Source organism: Drosophila arizonae, chromosome X (genome assembly GCF_054131065.1).
Source record: "Drosophila arizonae isolate 15081-1271.41 chromosome X, UAZ_ARI_1.0, whole genome shotgun sequence".
In the NCBI taxonomy this organism is placed as follows: Eukaryota; Metazoa; Arthropoda; class Insecta; order Diptera; family Drosophilidae; genus Drosophila; species Drosophila arizonae.
Window position 1 is genome coordinate 22,471,556 of NC_142927.1, and position 20,095 is coordinate 22,491,650.

The 20,095-nt window shown below is 34.3% G+C and overlaps 3 protein-coding genes across 10 annotated transcripts in view; 1 reads left to right on the forward strand and 2 right to left on the reverse strand.

The window, feature by feature from the left end:
* Window positions 1-5,596, reverse strand: part of Frq2 (Frequenin 2) — a 46,673-nt gene extending 41,077 nt beyond the window's left edge. The window contains exons 1-2 of one of the 2 annotated variants that reach the window (XM_089475881.1): window positions 5,445-5,593; window positions 5,130-5,178 (exon numbers count right to left, since the gene is read on the reverse strand). The gene's annotated coding sequence lies outside the window, so the exon portion shown is untranslated. Of the gene's footprint in view, window positions 1-5,129; window positions 5,179-5,444 lie in introns of both variants that reach the window. The other variant, XM_089475883.1, reaches the window with a different exon arrangement.
* Andorra (andorra) lies at window positions 2,396-3,605 on the forward strand. Its single transcript, XM_018017228.2, has 2 exons — window positions 2,396-3,089; window positions 3,172-3,605. Exons 1-2 carry the CDS (start codon window positions 2,570-2,572, stop codon window positions 3,288-3,290), a joined length of 639 nt encoding a protein of 212 aa, XP_017872717.1. The 5' UTR covers window positions 2,396-2,569; the 3' UTR covers window positions 3,291-3,605.
* An 8,047-nt stretch (window positions 5,597-13,643) lies between the features above and the next one.
* The window catches only part of Frq1 (Frequenin 1), a 31,892-nt gene continuing 25,440 nt past the window's right edge, over window positions 13,644-20,095 (reverse strand). For all 7 annotated transcript variants that reach the window (XM_089475880.1, XM_089475879.1, XM_089475877.1 and 4 more), the window contains 4 exons: window positions 20,001-20,090; window positions 18,012-18,090; window positions 17,776-17,864; window positions 13,644-17,614 (listed from right to left, as the gene is read on the reverse strand). In XM_089475880.1, the coding sequence (XP_089332006.1) occupies window positions 17,447-17,614; window positions 17,776-17,864; window positions 18,012-18,090; window positions 20,001-20,090 (426 nt within the window). In that variant the 3' untranslated portion in view covers window positions 13,644-17,446. The remainder of the gene's footprint in view (window positions 17,615-17,775; window positions 17,865-18,011; window positions 18,091-20,000; window positions 20,091-20,095) is intronic.

Here is a 20,095-nt window from a genome sequence, read left to right on the forward strand (position 1 = left end):
ATAAAACAAAAAAAATTTAAAAAATGTACAAAAAATTCCCTTTGATAAATAATAAAATTGTATAGAGCTCAATTAAAATGCATTACAAATAACTTATATAACTATATAAGTAATTTAAATATTTAATTTCCCAATTAATTATACCATTCTTGTATATTATACAATATTTATTTTATTATTTTTGTAAAATTTTTTTTTATTCGATTATTTAAATTCAATTACTTTGTATATAACATTTAAATGAAAATAAAATTTAGTCGAAAAATCAATTATAATTTATAAATTTGAATGCGCAAATATGCGCAAATAAATATATATAAAATTAAATAAATATAAAAAGTATATATATAACTAGTTTTTACATTTTTGCCATAATATTATCATGATATAGTTTCTGTTTAGTTAAGTTTACCTTTTTTTCCTAGAAGTCCTATTCTAAATAGATATTCTAACTATTTTTATATAGTATAGTTCTCTTAAGCATAGTTATTTAAATAGTTCAGTTTCTTTTTGACTCAAGCCGTGTTTTGTGTGGTGCACCGCCCCATTTTTCTTCTTTTTTCGGGGCTCAACGGCAGCCGTCGCCATAGACACTTTTGTAGTCGGTGGCAGCTTTGTTTACTTGACGCCGGTGACTTTAGGGTCTACCGTTTTGTCGAGCAGAAAATGCGAAACAACAAGAAAAATAACAATAAATCGGCCAACAATCAACAAAGCAGCATGACTGGCAGATACCCTGTATGTGGTAACAGCAGACACAAAGCTATACAAATCTTCTTTGGGTCTATTCAGCTGTATAGTATAGTTCGATTTGATGGTAAATATAAATGAAGAAATGGAAAAATGAATAAATTATTTTAAAAACAAGTAAAAAAGAAATAAGTAAATAAAAAATAAAAATAACCAACAAATCACTATTTAGTGTAATTATGTATTAATTAGATGAATTGTTAAGACATTTTTTTTTTTTTTTTTTTTTTTTTTTTGTAACTTTTTTTGTGGATTATTTTGAGTTACTTATATTCAACAGTTCTATGTATTTCTAGAAACAGCGAACTTGAAATAACCGAAATTCAACGGACTCTTAGGCAACTCTCTTCTTGAAATTCCACTGCATTTCATTCACATTCCAATTAAAAACTCTCTCTTTATATTCCAAAGTCAGAAAAAAACAACCTGAATTTTTCGTCACTTTTCATCACGTTGGGCTATACGCCTGCCTGACTGCCAACAGTACAGGGTATAACAACTACTACTTTTATTAGAGCAGCCAGCGAAGCAATGGCAAGTTTTTGACTGAACGGGGCAGGATTAGGGTGTCCTTTCTGCCCTTCACGTATGAGAATGTATTATGGCGGTTTCTTTTTTCTCATGCTTTGCCACGAAGCGGGGAAGGACCCTCCCATATGTGGAGACATACGTGGGTGACCCCCTAACCCCGCCCGTATCGTTCAGTCTGCTGATTTGACAGAGAAATTGATTTCGTGGCCAGTTCCAAGTCAGCTCTCTCAATCAGCACGTGCGAGCAGACAAAAGCAGGCCCGATGCGAACTTTAGAGATATTTATTTATGGAAATATGTGAAAAACATGCTGAAGAATTTTATAAAATCAAAGAATATGAAGGGACGTGAAAAGGACATAATCCAGATACGTTTAATTTAAAAATAAAAAAAAAAATAAAAACAGAAATTCAATTAAATTTTTATGCATCAAAAAGAAAATTCAATTTACTGGGTAAATTTTACAAGGCAAATATAATAAATTAATAAAAAGATTACTTTTATTTCAGGTTTTATACATATATGTATATAAAAGTTTCCTTGTGCTTTTTATTCTATGTAATAAAATTCTATTTAATTTCTGTTATGGTTTTCTAAAAACGTTACCTTAAAGAAATACAATTAATTTTTATTTATTTATTTATTGTTTTTTTTTTTTTTTTGATCAGGGCGATGAGCTGAATCGATATAACCTTGTCCGTCTGTTCGTCCATCCGTATGAGCGCCTAGATCTCAGGAGTTATAAGAGCCAGAGAGCTGAACTGCATGTAGACTCGTGTATACCATAGGCAGTAAAAGTTTATCATATTTTTTCGATAACTCATCCGATAACTTTTTTATCGAGAATAATTGAAAAATTGATTTTGTTTTTTCAACCTAATGTGAACACTTTTAGACCTGGAGACTTCAGATTTACTGTGTATATACATATGCATGTTTGCATAAAAGAAGTGCAGAATGAGTAAAATATTAGCTTAGAGGGTTCAGGGTATCTCCTAGTCGAGCAGTCTTACTTGTTTTTAAATATTTTTTTTTTTCGCTCGCCCTTTTACTAATATTGAGATTGTCAGTTACAAGATTGGCTTGATAAGTCGAAGCTGATACAGAGCCGAGCTCAAACGTATTTGACTTTTGAGTCGTTTGTTTTTTTGTTCATTTCACACACAAAAAAAATAAAATAAAATAAAATAAAAGGCAAAAGCGGTTCAAAACGTTTATAGCTAGCGTAGTTGAAGCTTTCCTTTTTTGAGAATTGTGATTCCAAATTCGGCAAGAGCATTCGAGTGCCATGAGACAGTTGCGCATGCGCCGCCAGCAGAGGCGAGCCGAGGAGCTGGTGCGAGAGTTCTACGAGTCGATGCTGGTGCTGGCACTGGACCTGCTGCTCCAGTGGAACCAGTGGCATGTAGTACGCCTGCTGAAGCCCAACAAGCTGCCCGACGAGGTGCCCGAGCCGCTGCCGGTCAGCTGGTCAACGCTGTTCTTTGCCAACGGCCTGCTGCTGACCTTGACCCAGTACCGGCCGCAGCGGATCAAGCGATGGCCGTCAGTGGTGCGGAAGCTCTTGCTGCTGCTTGAGCTGTTCGTAATGCTCTTTGTGGTTGATTACGTGCTGCTCTCCATATGGCAGCCATTTCTGAGCATATGCGATCAGGCGCTGCACGCCCTCGGCCATTCGAAGTGGACGTGGACGCGTTTCATATTCCACTACTGTCCCGGCCTTTCCGCTTGGCTGATTAACGATGCTTTCTACTTTATGCGTTTTGTGGCGTCCCTATCGTGGTTCCTGCTCGCCATCGAGGGTGCAGGTAAGCCGTCATCACCTGACTGACTGACCACCTGCCACCTGCCTGACTGACTAACCAACCCATGCCAACCCATGCCACCCAGCTGCCAAATGGCGTCTGGCAATTGATTTTATGCTGCTCGGCCAACTGCCCGACCCCATCATAGTGCCACGCTATGGACACAAACGCCGCCATACCAAGTCTCGGCCCACTCAAATCTAACGTCTATTTGCCCACCCGTCGTCTTGTGGGGAGTCAGCTGTTTACAGGTATCAGGCCAAGCCAGGCCTGGGGCAATCTCAGCCAGAGGGGAGCAAGGAGCGAGCTGAGATGCACTGCATCGGCTCAAGCAAATAAGCAAATACATGCATAGCTATCCAAACTGATTTCTATGCAAATGTATTCTGCTGTAAGGTATTTTTTTTTTTTTATTAAGCTCGTTTTTTGAGCACTTTAAATTATTTGTATAAAACTTTTTGAAAAATTATTAAAATAAACGATATGTCAAAATATATAAATCAAAAATAAAATAATGAAACTAAATATACAATAAATATAAAAAAATATATAAACAGAAAAACTAATAAAATAAAGCAAATAATAAATATACATAAACACAATAACAACACACACACAACACCTGGGCTGCAATTTGGGCTTTGCTATTCGAACTTAATTGTTGAAAAAATCCTCTGCAGAGAAACTCTTAGAATGGGATAAGTAATTTGATAATAATTATCGATTTACAGAAAAGTCTGAAGTCCTAGACAGAGATATTTATTTATTATTCAAAATATTGACAAATATAATATAATAATATATATATATATAATATAATATAATATAACTTAAAGATAAAACAATTACAAATATATATAAAAACTAAGACTATCGACTATCTAAGGAGGCTGAGGAGTCCAGTTAGATATTCAACGGGAAAGCCCAACCAGTAGAACTGATATGGCTCAGTTCATATTCGGACGATAGAGAGAGAGAGAGAGAGAGCTTAGACCTATTGTTACTGAATTATATAATATATTAATATATAGTATTTTACTTGATTGCACACAAAGTTATTTATATTCACAAGAACCCAACTCAGCGTCCCTATGCACTAGTACTCTAGCGTGGGAGCTCTTAACTTATATACTATATAGCCTATGGAAAGGGAAGTCTGGGTATATTTGCTTTGTTAAAATGTAAGCAACAGGCAGAAGAGGCGTGGCAGACACCATAAGGTATATGTATTTGTAATCAAGTTGTCAGCTGTGATTGCACAAACGATCTTCAATAGGCAATTTCGCATGGCCCATTAGCGTCGATTAGTGCAGCCGAAGCAGAGTAAGCAAAACATCTGCACATGCGTGTGTGTGAATGTGTGTGTGCATTAATTATTTGAATTATGGCAACAGAAACCGCCATGCGCTTGACTCATGATATCTTCTCTAATGATCGTATGATCATTTCCGATAAACTCACTCGCCATCGTACAATCATGGTTCCTTTCTAAAGTATAGCTTGAGAGCTGATGATGATGAGCTGATGAGTGACTGAAAGCTAGCTGAGGATGAGGCATAGGAATAATATATGTTGGTATGCATATATATACATATATTTTGGTGATCCTGAGAGAGATCTCTCTTAGAGAGTGAGAGACAGAGCAGATGGGTAATAATTCTCTTTGCGCACGCAAATTGCTATTATTTATATAAAAGTATAACAATATTAATTTCACTTACACTAAATTAATTGTTCTCATTCGATCTCTCTCTCTCTCTCTCTCTCTCTCTCTCTCTCTTTCTCTCTATCTCTCTCTCTAGTTTTTCAAACTTTTTCTTCCAAAGTTCACGTACTTCTACAACAACTACAAAGATCTGTTTAAGCTCTGCATTTGTTAAATGTTATAAGAAAACGAGCCCAAGCGCTGAGACGAGATAGAGAGAGAGAGAGAGAGAGAGAGAGAGAGCGAGAGAGTGAGAGAGAGAGATTAACTGAGTGTGAGCATGAGATTACAAAGTGCAGACATCAGTTAATGCCTAATTATAAAGCGTTCGCACGAACCTGTATGCACTTGTTGCCACGCCCACGTTGTCGCAGCTGGTTGATGTGTCTGAACCGTTGCAAATGAAACGATAATAAATACGTAAATAAGATGCTCATTAAACTGACGTAATTCTCAGCCAAACTGAGACTCGAAATACAAAACGAGTTGGCGCGCACACTGAACGCAGTTTAAGATTTTAGCACGGCACCACAAACAAAAACAAAAAAAATTAAATTAAATAAAATAAAACAAAACACCAGGCCAAAAGTACAATTAAACAAGTACAAATATAATGAACAGAGGGGGGGATAGAGAGTGAGAGAAAAACCTACTTTAAAATATGCACAACGCACGCGAACCGAAAATAAAATAACAATGCGAAGGCAGCCGCAGAAACAAAAAGAAAAACTTAACGCGCCTCAACATGCAACTTGTACGAATGGCTAACGGCAGCCGAGTGGCAGCAATACGCCCAGTATGCCACTGCCAGCAGCAGCAGCGGCAACAGCAGCAGCAGCAGCAGCAGCAGCGGCAGCAGCAGCGGCAGCAGCGGAAGCACAGCCACAGCGACAGCCGCAGCGTCGACGTAGGCGGAACTACAATAAGAAATTTGGTCGATTCGAGAATCGAGCATTGAGAATTGAGAAATTTACTTGGCATTTTTGTGTGCAGGTGCCGACAGCAGATGCTGTCGCTGTTGCCGTCGCTGTCGGCGTCGTTGCCGTTGCCGTTGACTAATTGCAATCAACTTTCGAGCAGCAGCAATGAGCCCAATGATCACAGTGTTTGGCTAAATTTTTAGTTTCGATCCAAAGCGCGCGGACCTAAATATAGTAAATAATTAAAACCTTATGAGACGCCCATTGTCGGGCGCATTCAAAACAAAACAAAAACGAACAACAACAACAACAACAACAACAGCAGCAGCAATAAACAATAAGCAGAACAGCAGATACGATAAAGCGAAAATTTGTTTGCCATAATGCCAGCTCAGCGGCCAGCCTCACGAACTGCGTAGCCGCTACAGAACAACAGGTGGCGCTGTGCACTTAACATTTCCTTTGCATTTTGCATGAATATATGCATGTTTAATGTCTGCCTGAAGACCTTACAACTTGTTATTTCCAATTAATTCTTTGTAACAATTAATGAATAAATAAATAATGTTTAATGGTCATTGTTTATTTTTTTATTTTTATTTTTTTATTTATTGCACATATTGTTTTTTATTTAATGCATGCTTTAATTGTTTATTTTAATACCACATAACTTTATTTAAGTATGCAATGTGCAAAAATTAGATTTTCTTCATTTTATTTCTATATTATTTACTATTATTATTTTTTTTTAAATTAATTTTTTTTTTTATTTATTTTACTTTTTTTGCTTATTTTTTATGTTTTTATTTTATTTTATTTTTATTTTATTTTATTTTATTTTTTATATATTTATTTATTTATTTATTTTTATTTATTTATTTTTTTTTTTTTTTTGATTAAATTACTCTAGCAAAAATAATAATATGTAAACTATTTTTAATTAAATATTTATGCATTTTATGAAATTATATTCTATTTTTAATGCTCATTCACAATAATGAAATGAGTACATTGGCTTTGTGCAATGCTCACTTGTGCTTGCTATTTGGAAATTTGGAGCATAATATATATTATACTTGTATACACACTTGAAGTATACAATTTTCTCGATCCGCTCACTAATGGCGTGGCAAATCGAAAAATGCACTTTCCACTATCTCCTGGAAAATTGAAGTTTTTAATTTAAACTCGCTTTCATAACACTAGATCAAAAAGATATGGGGCCATGGCCAGTGAACAATAATTGCTTTTTTCTATAGTTACAGGACGAGACATTCAAAATGTACATACAAATAATTTATACATATGCAACGATTAGGATCGCGTCAAATAGGAAAACTCATCAGACATAATAAAGATTAATTGATAAAGCTGAACCAAGAGCTTGATGAAAAATAATAATAATAGATAATTTTACAAAAAAAAAAAAAAAAAATGTTATACAAAATATGTAATAAAATGTAAATATTAATTTATCAATAATTTAGCACAATTTACTATAAATCATACTATATTATTATATATACAACATATATACACATAAATATATATTTTAAAATAAAGTAAAAATTAAATGAAAATTTGTTTATATAAAAACTTCAAATATTATTATATATATATTTTTTTTTAATATATTTTCAATGTATGTAAATAAATAGCCTAACTAATCAATATTTATAAAGTACTAAATATAAATTAAAATACTAAAATAGTAAGTACTTACGTTATATCACATATATTCACCTTTAGGTATTGAATATACTCAATCAAGCTGTTTGCTACTTACATACATATGTACATATATCTAATGCAAATGTATATACCTAACGCTTCTGCCGTAGCGCCGTCAAAATTCGAACGCGCAAAGAATAAATTCGGAATTGCGTACGTAAGAGGCGCATTTAATGGGCCGCAATCGACGTACCTAAGCTGACTCGAACGTGAACGCAGACGCGGATACGGTCTTGGTCATGCCGGTGCTGCTGCTGGTGGTCAGAACGTCGACGTTGGCGTCGTCGGCGTCGTCGGCAATAAATGGAACGCATAAACGAAATACTGAGGAATTGAACGCAGCCAATAATTGTTTATTTGTTTTAGTTCAGCGCTGATCGCTGCTGCTGCTGCTGCTGCGGCTGCTGCTGCTGGTGCTGCTGCAAAGAGGGCGGCGATAGGGGGCGGCGGTTGGAATTAGGTGCTTTGCAAGCGGTGCGGCAAATGCTGTACTGTGTAAAATTGTTGAAATTTGAATTTGTTCATCTAGAGAAATTCATGTACGTGGCATTGTTTCGCACTGCGGACTACACATTTTATTCGATTCGTTAATTTGCTTGTTAGCTCAATGCTGGCGACGTCGACGGCGACTGCGGCGTCGACTGCGACTGCGACTGCGACTGCGACCGAGGCAGCTGAGCCAATTTATAGATACAAACAAAAAGGAAAGAAAAAACAGAAAGCAAAAAGCAAAAAGCAAAAACAAATTAGACACCAAGCTATTTTCATTTTTATTTGGCAGCCTTTTCATTATAAATAGTTGGGCTGCCTAGATAAACAGACTCCGATGCAGACACGAGAATAGAGAAAACAGTCAGCTAAGTAAGTATATGGCTGGCAATGTTCTCCTCTCCCCCTCCCTCTCCCTCTGCCACTCCCTCTCTCTCTCTCTCTCTCTCTCACCCTTTCCATTTATTAATTATGCACGTGGTTACAGCTGACGTTCCGATTGCATTATTAATTCATATTCATAGCATAGCCGCAATGGTAAGCAAAAGGGTAATTAAGCTGCCCACACTCAGTCGAACACACACACATATTCATATATATATATACATATATTGCGGGCTGAGCAATCAGTCCCCGGGATCATGTGAACTGAAAATATGCAATAAACCCAAAGCATAATCAAATCAACTTCAACAAAACCACAAACAGCAAAACGAACCGATGCGAAGCCTGAGCTGTTTAAGTGACCGACCACAGAGCATGTGCTGTCAGGGCTCTGAGTGTGCCAAATGAACTGAATGATGGGCCACAGCTCAACGTGACCGCAAATGACACACGACTCCACTCCACACTCCGCACTCAACTTGGCTGCCTTACGCAACAAACTCACTCGTTTCCCTCCAATTTCTCTCTTCTTTTCGCAGTGAAATAACCGCAAAATTCTAGACTTTAATGAGCCTTTCGCCACCCCCCTGAAGCCGTTACGACTTTGCAGTATTTTATATTTTACACAATATAATATGACTCACAAAATTGTGTTCATTATTTATATATATCTTATATTAGATTCTAATTTAACATAATGCTGTAGGCGAATCGAAGAAAATATTATTGAAAAACTTAGAGTGATTAACTTAAATAATCTCGAACTGAGTGTGCTATATAGGAAACTCACTGCAAACAAAATTTCAGGTCTCTAGCTCCTATAAGTTACGAGATCTACGCGTTCGCACATACGGAGCAGACAGACTCTCCTCGTTGCCCTGATCAAGTTTCTATATACACTTCCTGGGGTCTGCCACGCCTCCTACTGCCTGTAACTATTATATTATGATTTGCCATTTTTGATGAATTTAGAGTGTCCAAAACTTTATTCCATGATTTCTCACTTTCAATGAGTTCAGGACATACAAAAAAAAACTATATTCGGTAGCTGAGAATAAGACTTGATTGAAGGCAAAAGCCAGACGTATTACCTGATTTACTTGTTGAATAGTTGGGAGAAACTTATGAATTAAATTATAGATAGGTAAAATATATATTAATAAATCATATATATATATTTATTTATTTATTTATTTATATAGAATCATTAAAACTCTCTAGGCAATAATTAGACAAGTAAATAAAAAATGAATGTATATAAATAAATGGTTAATAATTGATAGAACATTATTGAAATGAGTATGAAATATTGAGAATCTAATATTTGAGTACAATTTAAATACATAGCTTTCGACAACTTCACATACATCTTGCCAATTACTACTACTGCTGCATATTGCCTCTTTGAATGTTCTTTTCAAACTCTAGTTCTTGGGTGTTAATATTGGCATCCAATTACCGTTAGACAAAGTCGCTGTCCTATATATAATTAGGTACGTAATATAATTAAGTATTTAGTCAGTCCGACTCTCTCTCTCTCTCTCTCCCTCTCTCTCTCTCTCTCGTTCTCTCTCTGGCTGACGCAGTGTAATTAAACATTAGTTGGAAACCACTCAAACACAAAGAACGCTTTCGTTTATTCATTCAGTTAAAAATGAGTTTGTAGCCACTCATTTTTAAAGTACTTCTTAATGCTCGTTCGCAATGTAACACGAGTATATTGATTTCTATGAAACTAATATGCTTTCAATAGTCACACAAGGCAATGCGCTTTTCTTAGTGAATGCGTATGAAAAAATATCTCTTTGTTTTTTTGTAGCTGTGACTATTGAAGAAAATTAGATAAAGGATTTATATGATTCACAAAAAAAAAAAAAAAAAATTCGCTACTGTTGAACACAAAGAGATGAATAATTTCCATATAGCTCATCTACCATGTCTATTAGAGCATTCAAAGGTATGAGTTTGGAAACTATTTAGAATGAATTAAGTATTTAACAACTTTACAACTGAATCACTCTATGCAAACTCAACAATTAGATTCGATAATGCTGAGAACCGCAGCCCTAGGTCTATCCCTATATTTTATAATAAATTGAGCTGTTTCATTTTTCATTACTACGAACGAGTATCATGCAGCCGCTTCAGATACTGTTAGAGTTGCGTTTCTCAATTACAAGAAATTTCACACTTCTCCATCGTAAAAAGGGTCAAATGGTGCAAGAGCAAAGTTTTCTGTTTATTTGGCATTGAAAATGTCTTCATAGATCTATTTTAAAACGAGTAAGAATGTTATGGGCGTGCTCCGATCGACCCGACTAGTTGGTATTCAAATTCAGAAATTTATGAATTCAGTATACTTATTACCTGCCTACAAAAATATTTAAGTAAATAGATTCCCATAGGTAATACGAAAATTGGATGAGTTATCGAATCAAAATTGATTAATTGGCACTGCTAGAATATATATCTAGAGCTCTAGAGAGCAACGGATGGACGTACACGCAGATGGATTAATAAATAGACGGACGGATGGACGAACGATCGGGCGAATGGATGGATGGACGGGCAGATGGGACGATGGAAAGACAGATTATAAGTTATCTGTCATCTGACAGACGTGTAGATGAACGGAAATACGAACGGACGGGCTATTAGAATTGTAGAATCCCGATAGTTCGAAATGGCAAGGGATCAGTTATTTTTTTATTTTTTTTTTTTTCTTTGTTCGATTTAAACAGAAATTCAAATTATCGAGAATTATTGAGAACGACTTAACGAGGTGCGAATTATCGAAACTCGACTGTACTTACATTTTATGAGATCTGTCGCGCTTCATGCATTGTCCCAAAACCAATATACCCCAAAGTATTTTCGCATTTACAAAGTATAAGAAACTCAGTCAGATAGCGGAAACGCAGTTCAGTTCTAGCAACGTCTATGATTTTGCACCTTATGTACAGGTTTATTTAAACTAGAGCAATCAAAGCTATTGTTGGAAAGCGTTTCGCAACTGTTTTTAATAGCTTCGCTCTCAGCGACGTCGATATGAATTTGCGTTGCGAGTCGGCGTAATCAAGCTGTCGAATTAAATGAAGACAAATCAAAGAGCAATTAACTCGAATTGCGTATACGCCGGATGGGCGCTTATATTTTATTGGACCTAAGGGCCAAGGCATGTCGCTGCGTCTCTTGGCCATAAAAACAATTTTGATTCAACAGCAGAGCAGAGCAGAGGGGTGGAGCTATAACAACTACGACGACTTGCCACTATGAGTGCTAACTGTAAGTGTAGCAGCCCAACCCTCAATCCCTCCCCCCATCCCCTTAAAGCAGATGTTCAGTTCGCAACGGCATTTTGTGTGGCAAGTGCGTCGAGGGGCTTGACTCGGTGGTTAGGAGGGGCTGGGGGCTGGGGGCTGGGGGCGGCTGGCTTGTTGTCTCTGTTGGTGTGCGTGTGTGTGTTACATTAGTTGAACTTACCTTTTATGCATCTTTTATGGGTAGTTAGGGGCACTTAAGTTAATTGTCAGAAAGTACTCGACACCAGGTTTGGCATATCATTTTAAAATGTTTATTTGAAGTATAAGTAATATTTCTGACAGTAACAAGATAAATTTTCTCTTTTTTGTTTTCTTTCGTTTCGTTTCGTTTTGTTTTTTATGCTTTTTGCTTTTTGGTTTTGCTTCTTCTTCATTTTGCTGTTGTTGTTTGTTCGGAAAAAGAATAATAACGGTAAAAGAATTTAGCATGTTTGCTGCTTTCGTTTTGTTTTTTTTTTTTTGTGTTTTTTTTTACGTTTTAGTTTGTCCATATATGTATATATACATATATAAAAGTATGTGTATACACAAATAACAGTAAATAGTTGTATATATATATATAAAGAAGAAGAAGAATTAGCAGAGAAAACAACAAGTGAAAGAAGTGAAACAAATTAGAAATTGCTTTAAAGTTTTTCTTTTTCATTTACATTACTTTTTTCTCTTGCAATATTTTGTTTTAATTAAATTTCTAGTTTTTGTATTCTTAACGTTTCTTAGCAAATAAATCAGATTAGATTTTTTCGGGTTTTTTGTTTTTGTTTTTGTTTTGCTAAAGAGTATCACTAAAAAAATGTGTATGTTTTATGTGTGTGTGTTTTTTCTTCATATTTATTTTTATTAAATTGTTTACGTTTTATGTAAATGTTGACATTTATTACAATATTTGATTTTTTATGCCAATTATTTATTTATTTATTTTTTTGTCGTTTTTTCCTTTTTTAAGAACTCGCATCTATGTAAGTATATGCTTGTATATTTTTTATACATTTATATATGTATATATGTATATATGTATATATGTATATATACATATAAATATATATACATACATATTTATATAATGATTTGTAAAATATTGCTTGTGAAACGTTTAACTTGACATTTGTGTGTTCGTGCTATCAACGCCGGCTGAAGGTGACGCCGCGCATTGCACAAAAAAAATATATATATATTCAATATACAATTTTTTCATTTCCTATTTCTTCTATTTTGCATTTGCATGAGTATTTTTCATAGCTCGCAGATAACTGTTGTCCGTTACTCGATGTCTGTCAAGGAGTGTCTTTCACCCATACTTTGAGAAAGAAAAAAAAACTCAAAGAGCAACCGATTGCATCGGCTCCTTAACGAGCTCGTTCGCGATCGGCTCGTAACCGTTTCGCTCTGGCTGTTTTCCAACCGTTTCGTTGAGTTAAATGAAGCGAAAGCTTGAGTGTATGTATTGGTATATGTATATGCCAGTGTTGGGCTCGCTATGCATATCAGTTGCGTACCTAAATTGAGTGTGTGCGTGTGTATGTGACCTTTTGAGCTGGCTCAGTTACTGAGTCTCATTGTGCGTGCTTTAATCGTATCGGTCCCCAAGCGATGTTCGTCAAGAGAGCGTCACGTGAACGGTTAAACTCAGAACGCTCAATCGAAAGCGAAGAGGAGCAAAAATGAAGTAGGAGCGAGAACGAATTAGTTAGAGCGAGAGCGAGTAGTCTATTTCGGTTGACTTCGCGAGCAGAGCGTAAAGGTAAAACTGCTAACAGTTATTTGTGAGCTATGGTATTTGTATTGAATTTTGTTCAACTATTTTTTTTTTTGTTTTTACTCATGCTCTGTTTTACAATTGACTTGAATGCCTTTGACAAGAAAAAAAAAACTTACTTACTTTTTACTTAAGACCCGTCAATATTTTGGTGTTAACAAACTTACTTCGTATGTGCCTGGACCTGGGCCGCAGCGCACAATTGAATGGGTTGATGTTCTTAAGTGATATTTACAGCTCTTATAAATGTTTTTTTTTTTTTTTTTTTTTTTCAATTTTTTATTTTGGGTGTCTTTTGGTTATATTTATAACTTAAATCAAAAGAAAGTCAAAGAAAATTGTAAATGTATTTGCTTTTCTTTTCATCATTATATATTTAATATATAGGTTTTTGTTACGTTTAACTACTAAACTACAGACACATTTCTTTTTGTCAGCTATATCACTTTCGAATTATTTAATTATTGATTAAGGTTCTCATATAATCATGTGTTGCTGTTGTGTATTGTATTTATTTAAATGTTAGTATATATTTTTAGTATATATATATATAATTATTTCTGCATTTTGTTTTTCGAAGAATTTCAGTGAGGTTCTTAGAAGCGTTTGTTTTTTATTTTTTAATTTTGTATTATTATTAAATATTATTAGTTTGTAGTGCCTACTACAAGTAATATATATATATATATATATATATATATATATATATATATATATATATATTTATATATATATATTACCTTGTCAGTATATAGATAGGTATATAGCTATATGCATATACATATATATATGCATGTATGTGTGTGTGTATATATGTATATCTATGCCATTTTTTGTTGGTTTTCGAAATAAATTTTAGTGTTTTTTCAGTTGAGGCGACAGGTTTTTTTTACGGTTTCAATTGTTTCAATTGGCGTGCACTAAGTCGAAAGAAAAGAAAAATGAAAAACTGTGAAAATAATTCCATAAATAAAAATTAAGTAAAAATTGCAGAAATCGCATAGAAAAAGTTTATAGGATCATTAATGCCGATAAGCGTCTACGAATGTATAATATAAACATACATATATATGTGTGTATATATGTATGTATATGTGTATATATATAAATTTGATGCTGGTGCCATTTAAGAATTTCAAAGTGATTGGACAAATTTGAATTTAAGGCCACTCATTAAAGTAGTCAAAGTAGCAAAATAAACAATAAGGAGATAAAAACGATGCTCTTCGGCACGCCGAAGCTCGAAAACACTTGTAGAAGCCGACTGGAAGTTATGTATCCTGATGGGGTTCGAAGAGATATATCATATCTCAGATATATCTCCTAGATCTCAGCATAGGTGGCTTAAAAGCTTTATACCTTGATAAGGATCACATCATATTGCATGGAAATTATTGATCCTGATGACGGTTTCTTCTTATATCGTAGCTATAGAAGCTATACTTCAAAACTGAGATATATCACACAGATCTCAGCATGTATAGCAATGTATATAATAGAAGCTTTACTTCTGGACTGAGATATATCATCTGGATTTCAGCATGTATAGCATAGGACTTTTATAAGAAGAAATCATTATTATAGTATAGAATGTATATCTTGAAGCTGCATATCGTCTATATTGCTTTAAGAGCTCTTAGATGATTGTATATCGTATAGTAATCAGAACTAATGCCAGTCCAGGTAACGGATCAACTCATGGATGGTAAAGAAACTGAAGATATGTCCGATATAGATTCCATTTAGTATTACAGCCTCTACAAGTGTGCAAAAATGATTGTGAGCCATATCCAAGTGATTGATTTGGTATACGAATATATATAGCTATATATATATATACTATATATGTTGATGGTTCTATATGGATATGAGCAACGTTTATAGTATATAATATGATCAGAGTGTACGGCATTAAGTACTTAAGCATATGTGTATGTACTCCAATCTACAATACATAGGCATACATATATTTGTGTATGGGTATATATCTACATAGATATATAATATAAATAAATATACATATGTATATATAAATATATATATATGTGTGTGTGTGTTGCGTATGGCATAATGGAGCTTTAATATGATCTATGAGCGAGTATATAAAAAGTTATGGGTGTGCATGATTAGCCGTAAGAATTAGCAAATATGTATTCAAGTACATATATATATATATATATATAGAGCGCTATATACATATATATATATATAGTTGCATGTATATAAATATATATATAAATAGTTTATAATAAATTATTAACTGGGTTATTAAATCAATGCAATAATAAAGCTGAACCGCATATAGAATAGAAATTAAATCGAATGATGGATCTGTATATAGATTTTTTTTTCTGTTCATTTGTTTTTGGGCTCTCAAACGGGACTATTTATACTACATAGAGATAGATAGATATATAGAGCAAGATATACAGAGTGACAGAGAGAGGGAGAGAGACAGAGCGAGAGAGAGAGAGATAGATAGAGATAGAGCGAGCTGGCTATTGTTGTACATGTTGTTGTTGTAGTAGCTGTTGTTGTTGTGGCTTGTTTCCTGTTGCAGTTGTTGTTGTTGTTTTTTGGTTTTTTTGTTTTTATTTTAAATTTTAATTTACTTATCATTGCTTTTTTTTTTTTTTTTTTTTTTTTTTTGGTGTTCATTGCTTTCAATATGTTAACTTTTCTTTTGTTATTTGTTTATAATAAAAACTATATACTTTTATATTATTTTATTTGTGGCGGCTATTGTCAAATTTCCGTTAACTTAATTATAATTGCGCATAAGAAATACAATTTACAAAGAAATCATAATCAGGATTATAATGATAATCATAATATACCCAATTGTTGCGCTTGTCTCTGTGAGTGTGTGCGTGTGTGTGTGTCTCTCTGTACGTGTGTGTGCGTGTGTGTGTGTGTGTGTGTGTGTGTGTGTGTGTGTGTGTGTGTGTGCTGTGGCCTAATTGAAAATATATGACGTTCGGCTTTGCGCGGCTTTTGCACTTGTCATTGATTAATGCCTGGGCATTGTTAATTAATTAATTAATTGCCTTTGCTCTGTGTTCCTTCTTGTTGTCAAATATATACATATATATCTATGTATAAGTATATATGTATATATTGTATATGTTAAGTATTAAGTTCAATCCATTTTGTTTTTTTTTTTTGTTTGTGGTTTCTTCATTTCTGTATATCAACAATGCTTACGTTTTACTGTTGTATTCAATATTTTTTCATTCAATTTTTATTTAATTTTTTTATAAATTACTCGAAGGCTTCGTTCGGTTTTTTTTTTTTTTTTTTTTTTTTTCTTTTATTTTTCGTTAGCTTGCGTGATTGTTATTTTCATTAAGTATATAATTATTATATATGTATATGTATATATTTTATTTTTATGCAATGATTTTTTTTTTGTTTACTAATAATTTGTGTATGCTCAAAATATGATTTACGTTACGTTTTTTCTTTTAATATTTATTGTAGTTTATTTTATAGTTTTTATTGCTATGAACTGCGTTCTACTTACGCCACGATTTATACTTTAGCCATATTCTGTATATATCTAAACATACATACATATATATGCAAATACATATATATATATGTGTGTGCTTTGAATTTCTCTATTCGTTTCATTATATATATCAAAAAATTATTATCATTTTGAATATTAATCGACGCGCGAAATCGAGCAAAAAAAAATATATATATATTTAGTTCTTAAGTTTTTTTTTTTTTTTTTTTTTTGTAAGAGCGACTCTGATCTTTGATTGCTTGAAAGATTTCATATATAGTTGTATCTTTGAACTATATATGTATATATATAGATATATTATATATATGCTGTGTGGGAGTTTTGTAAGATTTGTAAACAAAAACCAGAAGCGCTTCCATTGAGTTTTTTGTTTTTGGATTTTTTCGTTTTTGTCTCAAAAACTTGTAGCATTTTGAAAGTATTTTAATTTTTGATGTTACAGTTGTATTTGTTGCGCGTTTCTATAGATTTTTATGTTGATTTGTTGTTAATTTGTTGGATTATCATATTTTTTTTTTTTTTAACCACCACCTAAACTTAACGCCTGAACTATACGTGGATCAGCTTTACTACCCTCACGAAATTCTTCTAATGTTAATTTGCCATCATGATTCTTATCCATTTGATCAAATATCTTATCCACTCGCTTCTGCGGCGTGTTCTCATCCTCCGACTGCGGCTGTTGACCCTATTGAAGTAATAATAATAATAACAGTAATACCATTGAGATAGCATAATTATGGCTTCGATCGGTTATCTACATATATCCATATGTGTGTGTGTGTGTGTGTGTGTCTGTCAGATATCTATCTATGTGTATGTGTGCGTATATATAATTGTCGTATTTACCACCATCTGATAGATTGCGTCCACAATGTTGTACATTTCCTCGCGGGTTATGTAGCCATCGTTGTCGACGTCGTACAGACGGAACGCCCCTGCATGATTGGGGGAAAGAAGAGAGAAGAGAGAAGAAAAGAGCAAATGGAATATGCCAATTGACGTTAATTGGTAACGTCGGCCATTGACAATGATTGGTCTCTCATTATTTGATGGCTGCACGGCATGGCAGCATGAAAACTTACATTGCAATTTCTCGTCCAGGTTGCCCTTCGATGTGACGGATAAGGCGCGTATGAACTCCTCGAACTCGATGGACCCATCCTGCGGAGCACAAGCAAAACAACAGAAAAGAAGAAGCAAAACCGAAAGGAGAGACAGAGAGAGAAAGAAAGAGAGAGAGAGAGAGAGAGAAAAGCGACAGCAGAGCAAATCAGTGCAGACCCCAGACAGCTAACAAGTTTAGGGCGCCAACGTCGACGACATCGAAGACGACGCCAACGACGCCAACGGCAATGCCATTGCCCTATCCACCATCTTAGCCACCACCCTCGCCATCAGCACCGCCACCGCCACCACGTCTGCACCACAAGTCATAAATAAAATGAACGCTCCTTTATGAGTCCCTAGTGGGGTTTGGCCATAACCAAAACGTTGCATGAGATATTCGAGTTGAGTGCTACTTGGTTAGTAAATAACAACTGCCACTCTCTCCCTCTCTCTTTTTTTTCTCCCTCTCTCTCTCTCTCCCTCTCTCTCTCTCTCTCTCTCTCTCTCTCATTCTTTCACTGTCTGCCTCAGATCTAATCTAAGCTAACTGAACTCAGCATCTCAAGCAGTTTGTTTTCCATTTCCCAATAGATTCATATTGTTCTGCATCAGCTTTATTGGGAACTCATTTTACGAGCTTCAAAGCTGTAGACTAGCAACTTTTATATTTGAAGTTTTCTCCACTTGGCCATATTCATTTCTAATTAATTTTTAGCCCTTATTTAAGCCAACGTCTTGATTATAGTTCTACAATATGCTTCAAAAGTTCTTTTAAAAACTATTTTACATTCATCTCAAAAATCACTTTTATACCCCATCCTAAAATCCCTTACAAGATCTTTGCTTTATCTTTTCAAAAATTCGTTCGAAAATCTCTTCAAAAATCTCTTTTAACATCTGTTCTCTTCTAATAATTTCTTCAAAATTATTTCTAAAGTTTTAAAATTTGAAATTCGCTATAAAATCTCTTCTAAAATATTTTCTAATCGTCTTCAAAAATCTCTTCCAAAATATCCTTTGGCAAAACTGTTAGAAATCTGTTCTTCAACCTCTATATCTCTGTAATCTCTATAATCTCTTCTAATATAATAATCTCTTCTATAAAATCTTCTAATCTATTTTTTAACCCCTTTTAAAGTCGTTGAATGTGAATGTTGTCACTTCATCACTTTTAAGAGCTATTCTAAAATTTCATAAAAAGTCTTTCCAAAAATGATTCAAAACCCCCTTTAAAAGTCTGCCAAAGTCTCTTCTAGAAATTCTCTTTAAAATTCTTTTCTAAATTCACTTTTCAAAGTAATTCCTAAAGATATTATTTTTTACTTATTTATTTATTTATTTTTTTTTTTTTTTATTCGTTATTAAATCTTCTCAAAATATTTTCTTTTCGGTTTCGAGGATATCTTTCAAAATATTCTCTTCTACCATTTTTTGAATCTGTTCTATAACCTCTTCTAAAATCTTATTTAACAATGTTCGCTTCTTTTGTAAAATTACTTTTAATATCTGAATGAAAACTACTTTGCAAATCTGTTCGAAAATCCCGTTAAAATTCGGAACCCGAAACGAATTATCCTTTGTCTATAATCAAATATTTCCAATAGATAATCTTCAGCTAATTGAATTTCACACTAAGCACTCGCATATCCAATTACAGGGTATACAAGCGCCCATAGGCCCTAGCCAGCGTGGCGCACTCTATTAGGCCATTTTTGGCTAATTGGCCTAAATCGTCAACTTTTGCGCTCCAGTTGCGTACAAATTCATCATTGTCAAAGCGCCCGGCTGACTTTCATGATGGGGCTGGTGGGTTGCTTGGAGTAGGATCTGAAGGTTGGGTGCTGCTTGGGTGGTTGCTGGCTGTGAGTGGTTGGGTTTGGCATTGGGTAAGGGCATGGGCATGGGCATGGGATGGTTGTGGAAACGAGCTGCAAGGACATGAGCTGAATGGCCTTAATACTCACATTGTTCTCATCGAAGACACGAAACACAAGCGAAGCAAATTTACTGGGATCGCCTTGTGGGAAAAATTGTTTGTAGATTTTGATAAAACCCTGGC

Excerpts from the sequence above, each read along its gene's own strand:
- Andorra (XM_018017228.2), top strand. The coding sequence starts at position 2,570 with ATGAGACAGTTGCGCATGCGCCGCCAGCAGAGGCGAGCCGAGGAGCTG. Across the intron at positions 3,090-3,171 it reads GCTCGCCATCGAGGGTGCAG|CTGCCAAATGGCGTCTGGCA; the intron begins GTAAGCCGTCAT and ends CATGCCACCCAG.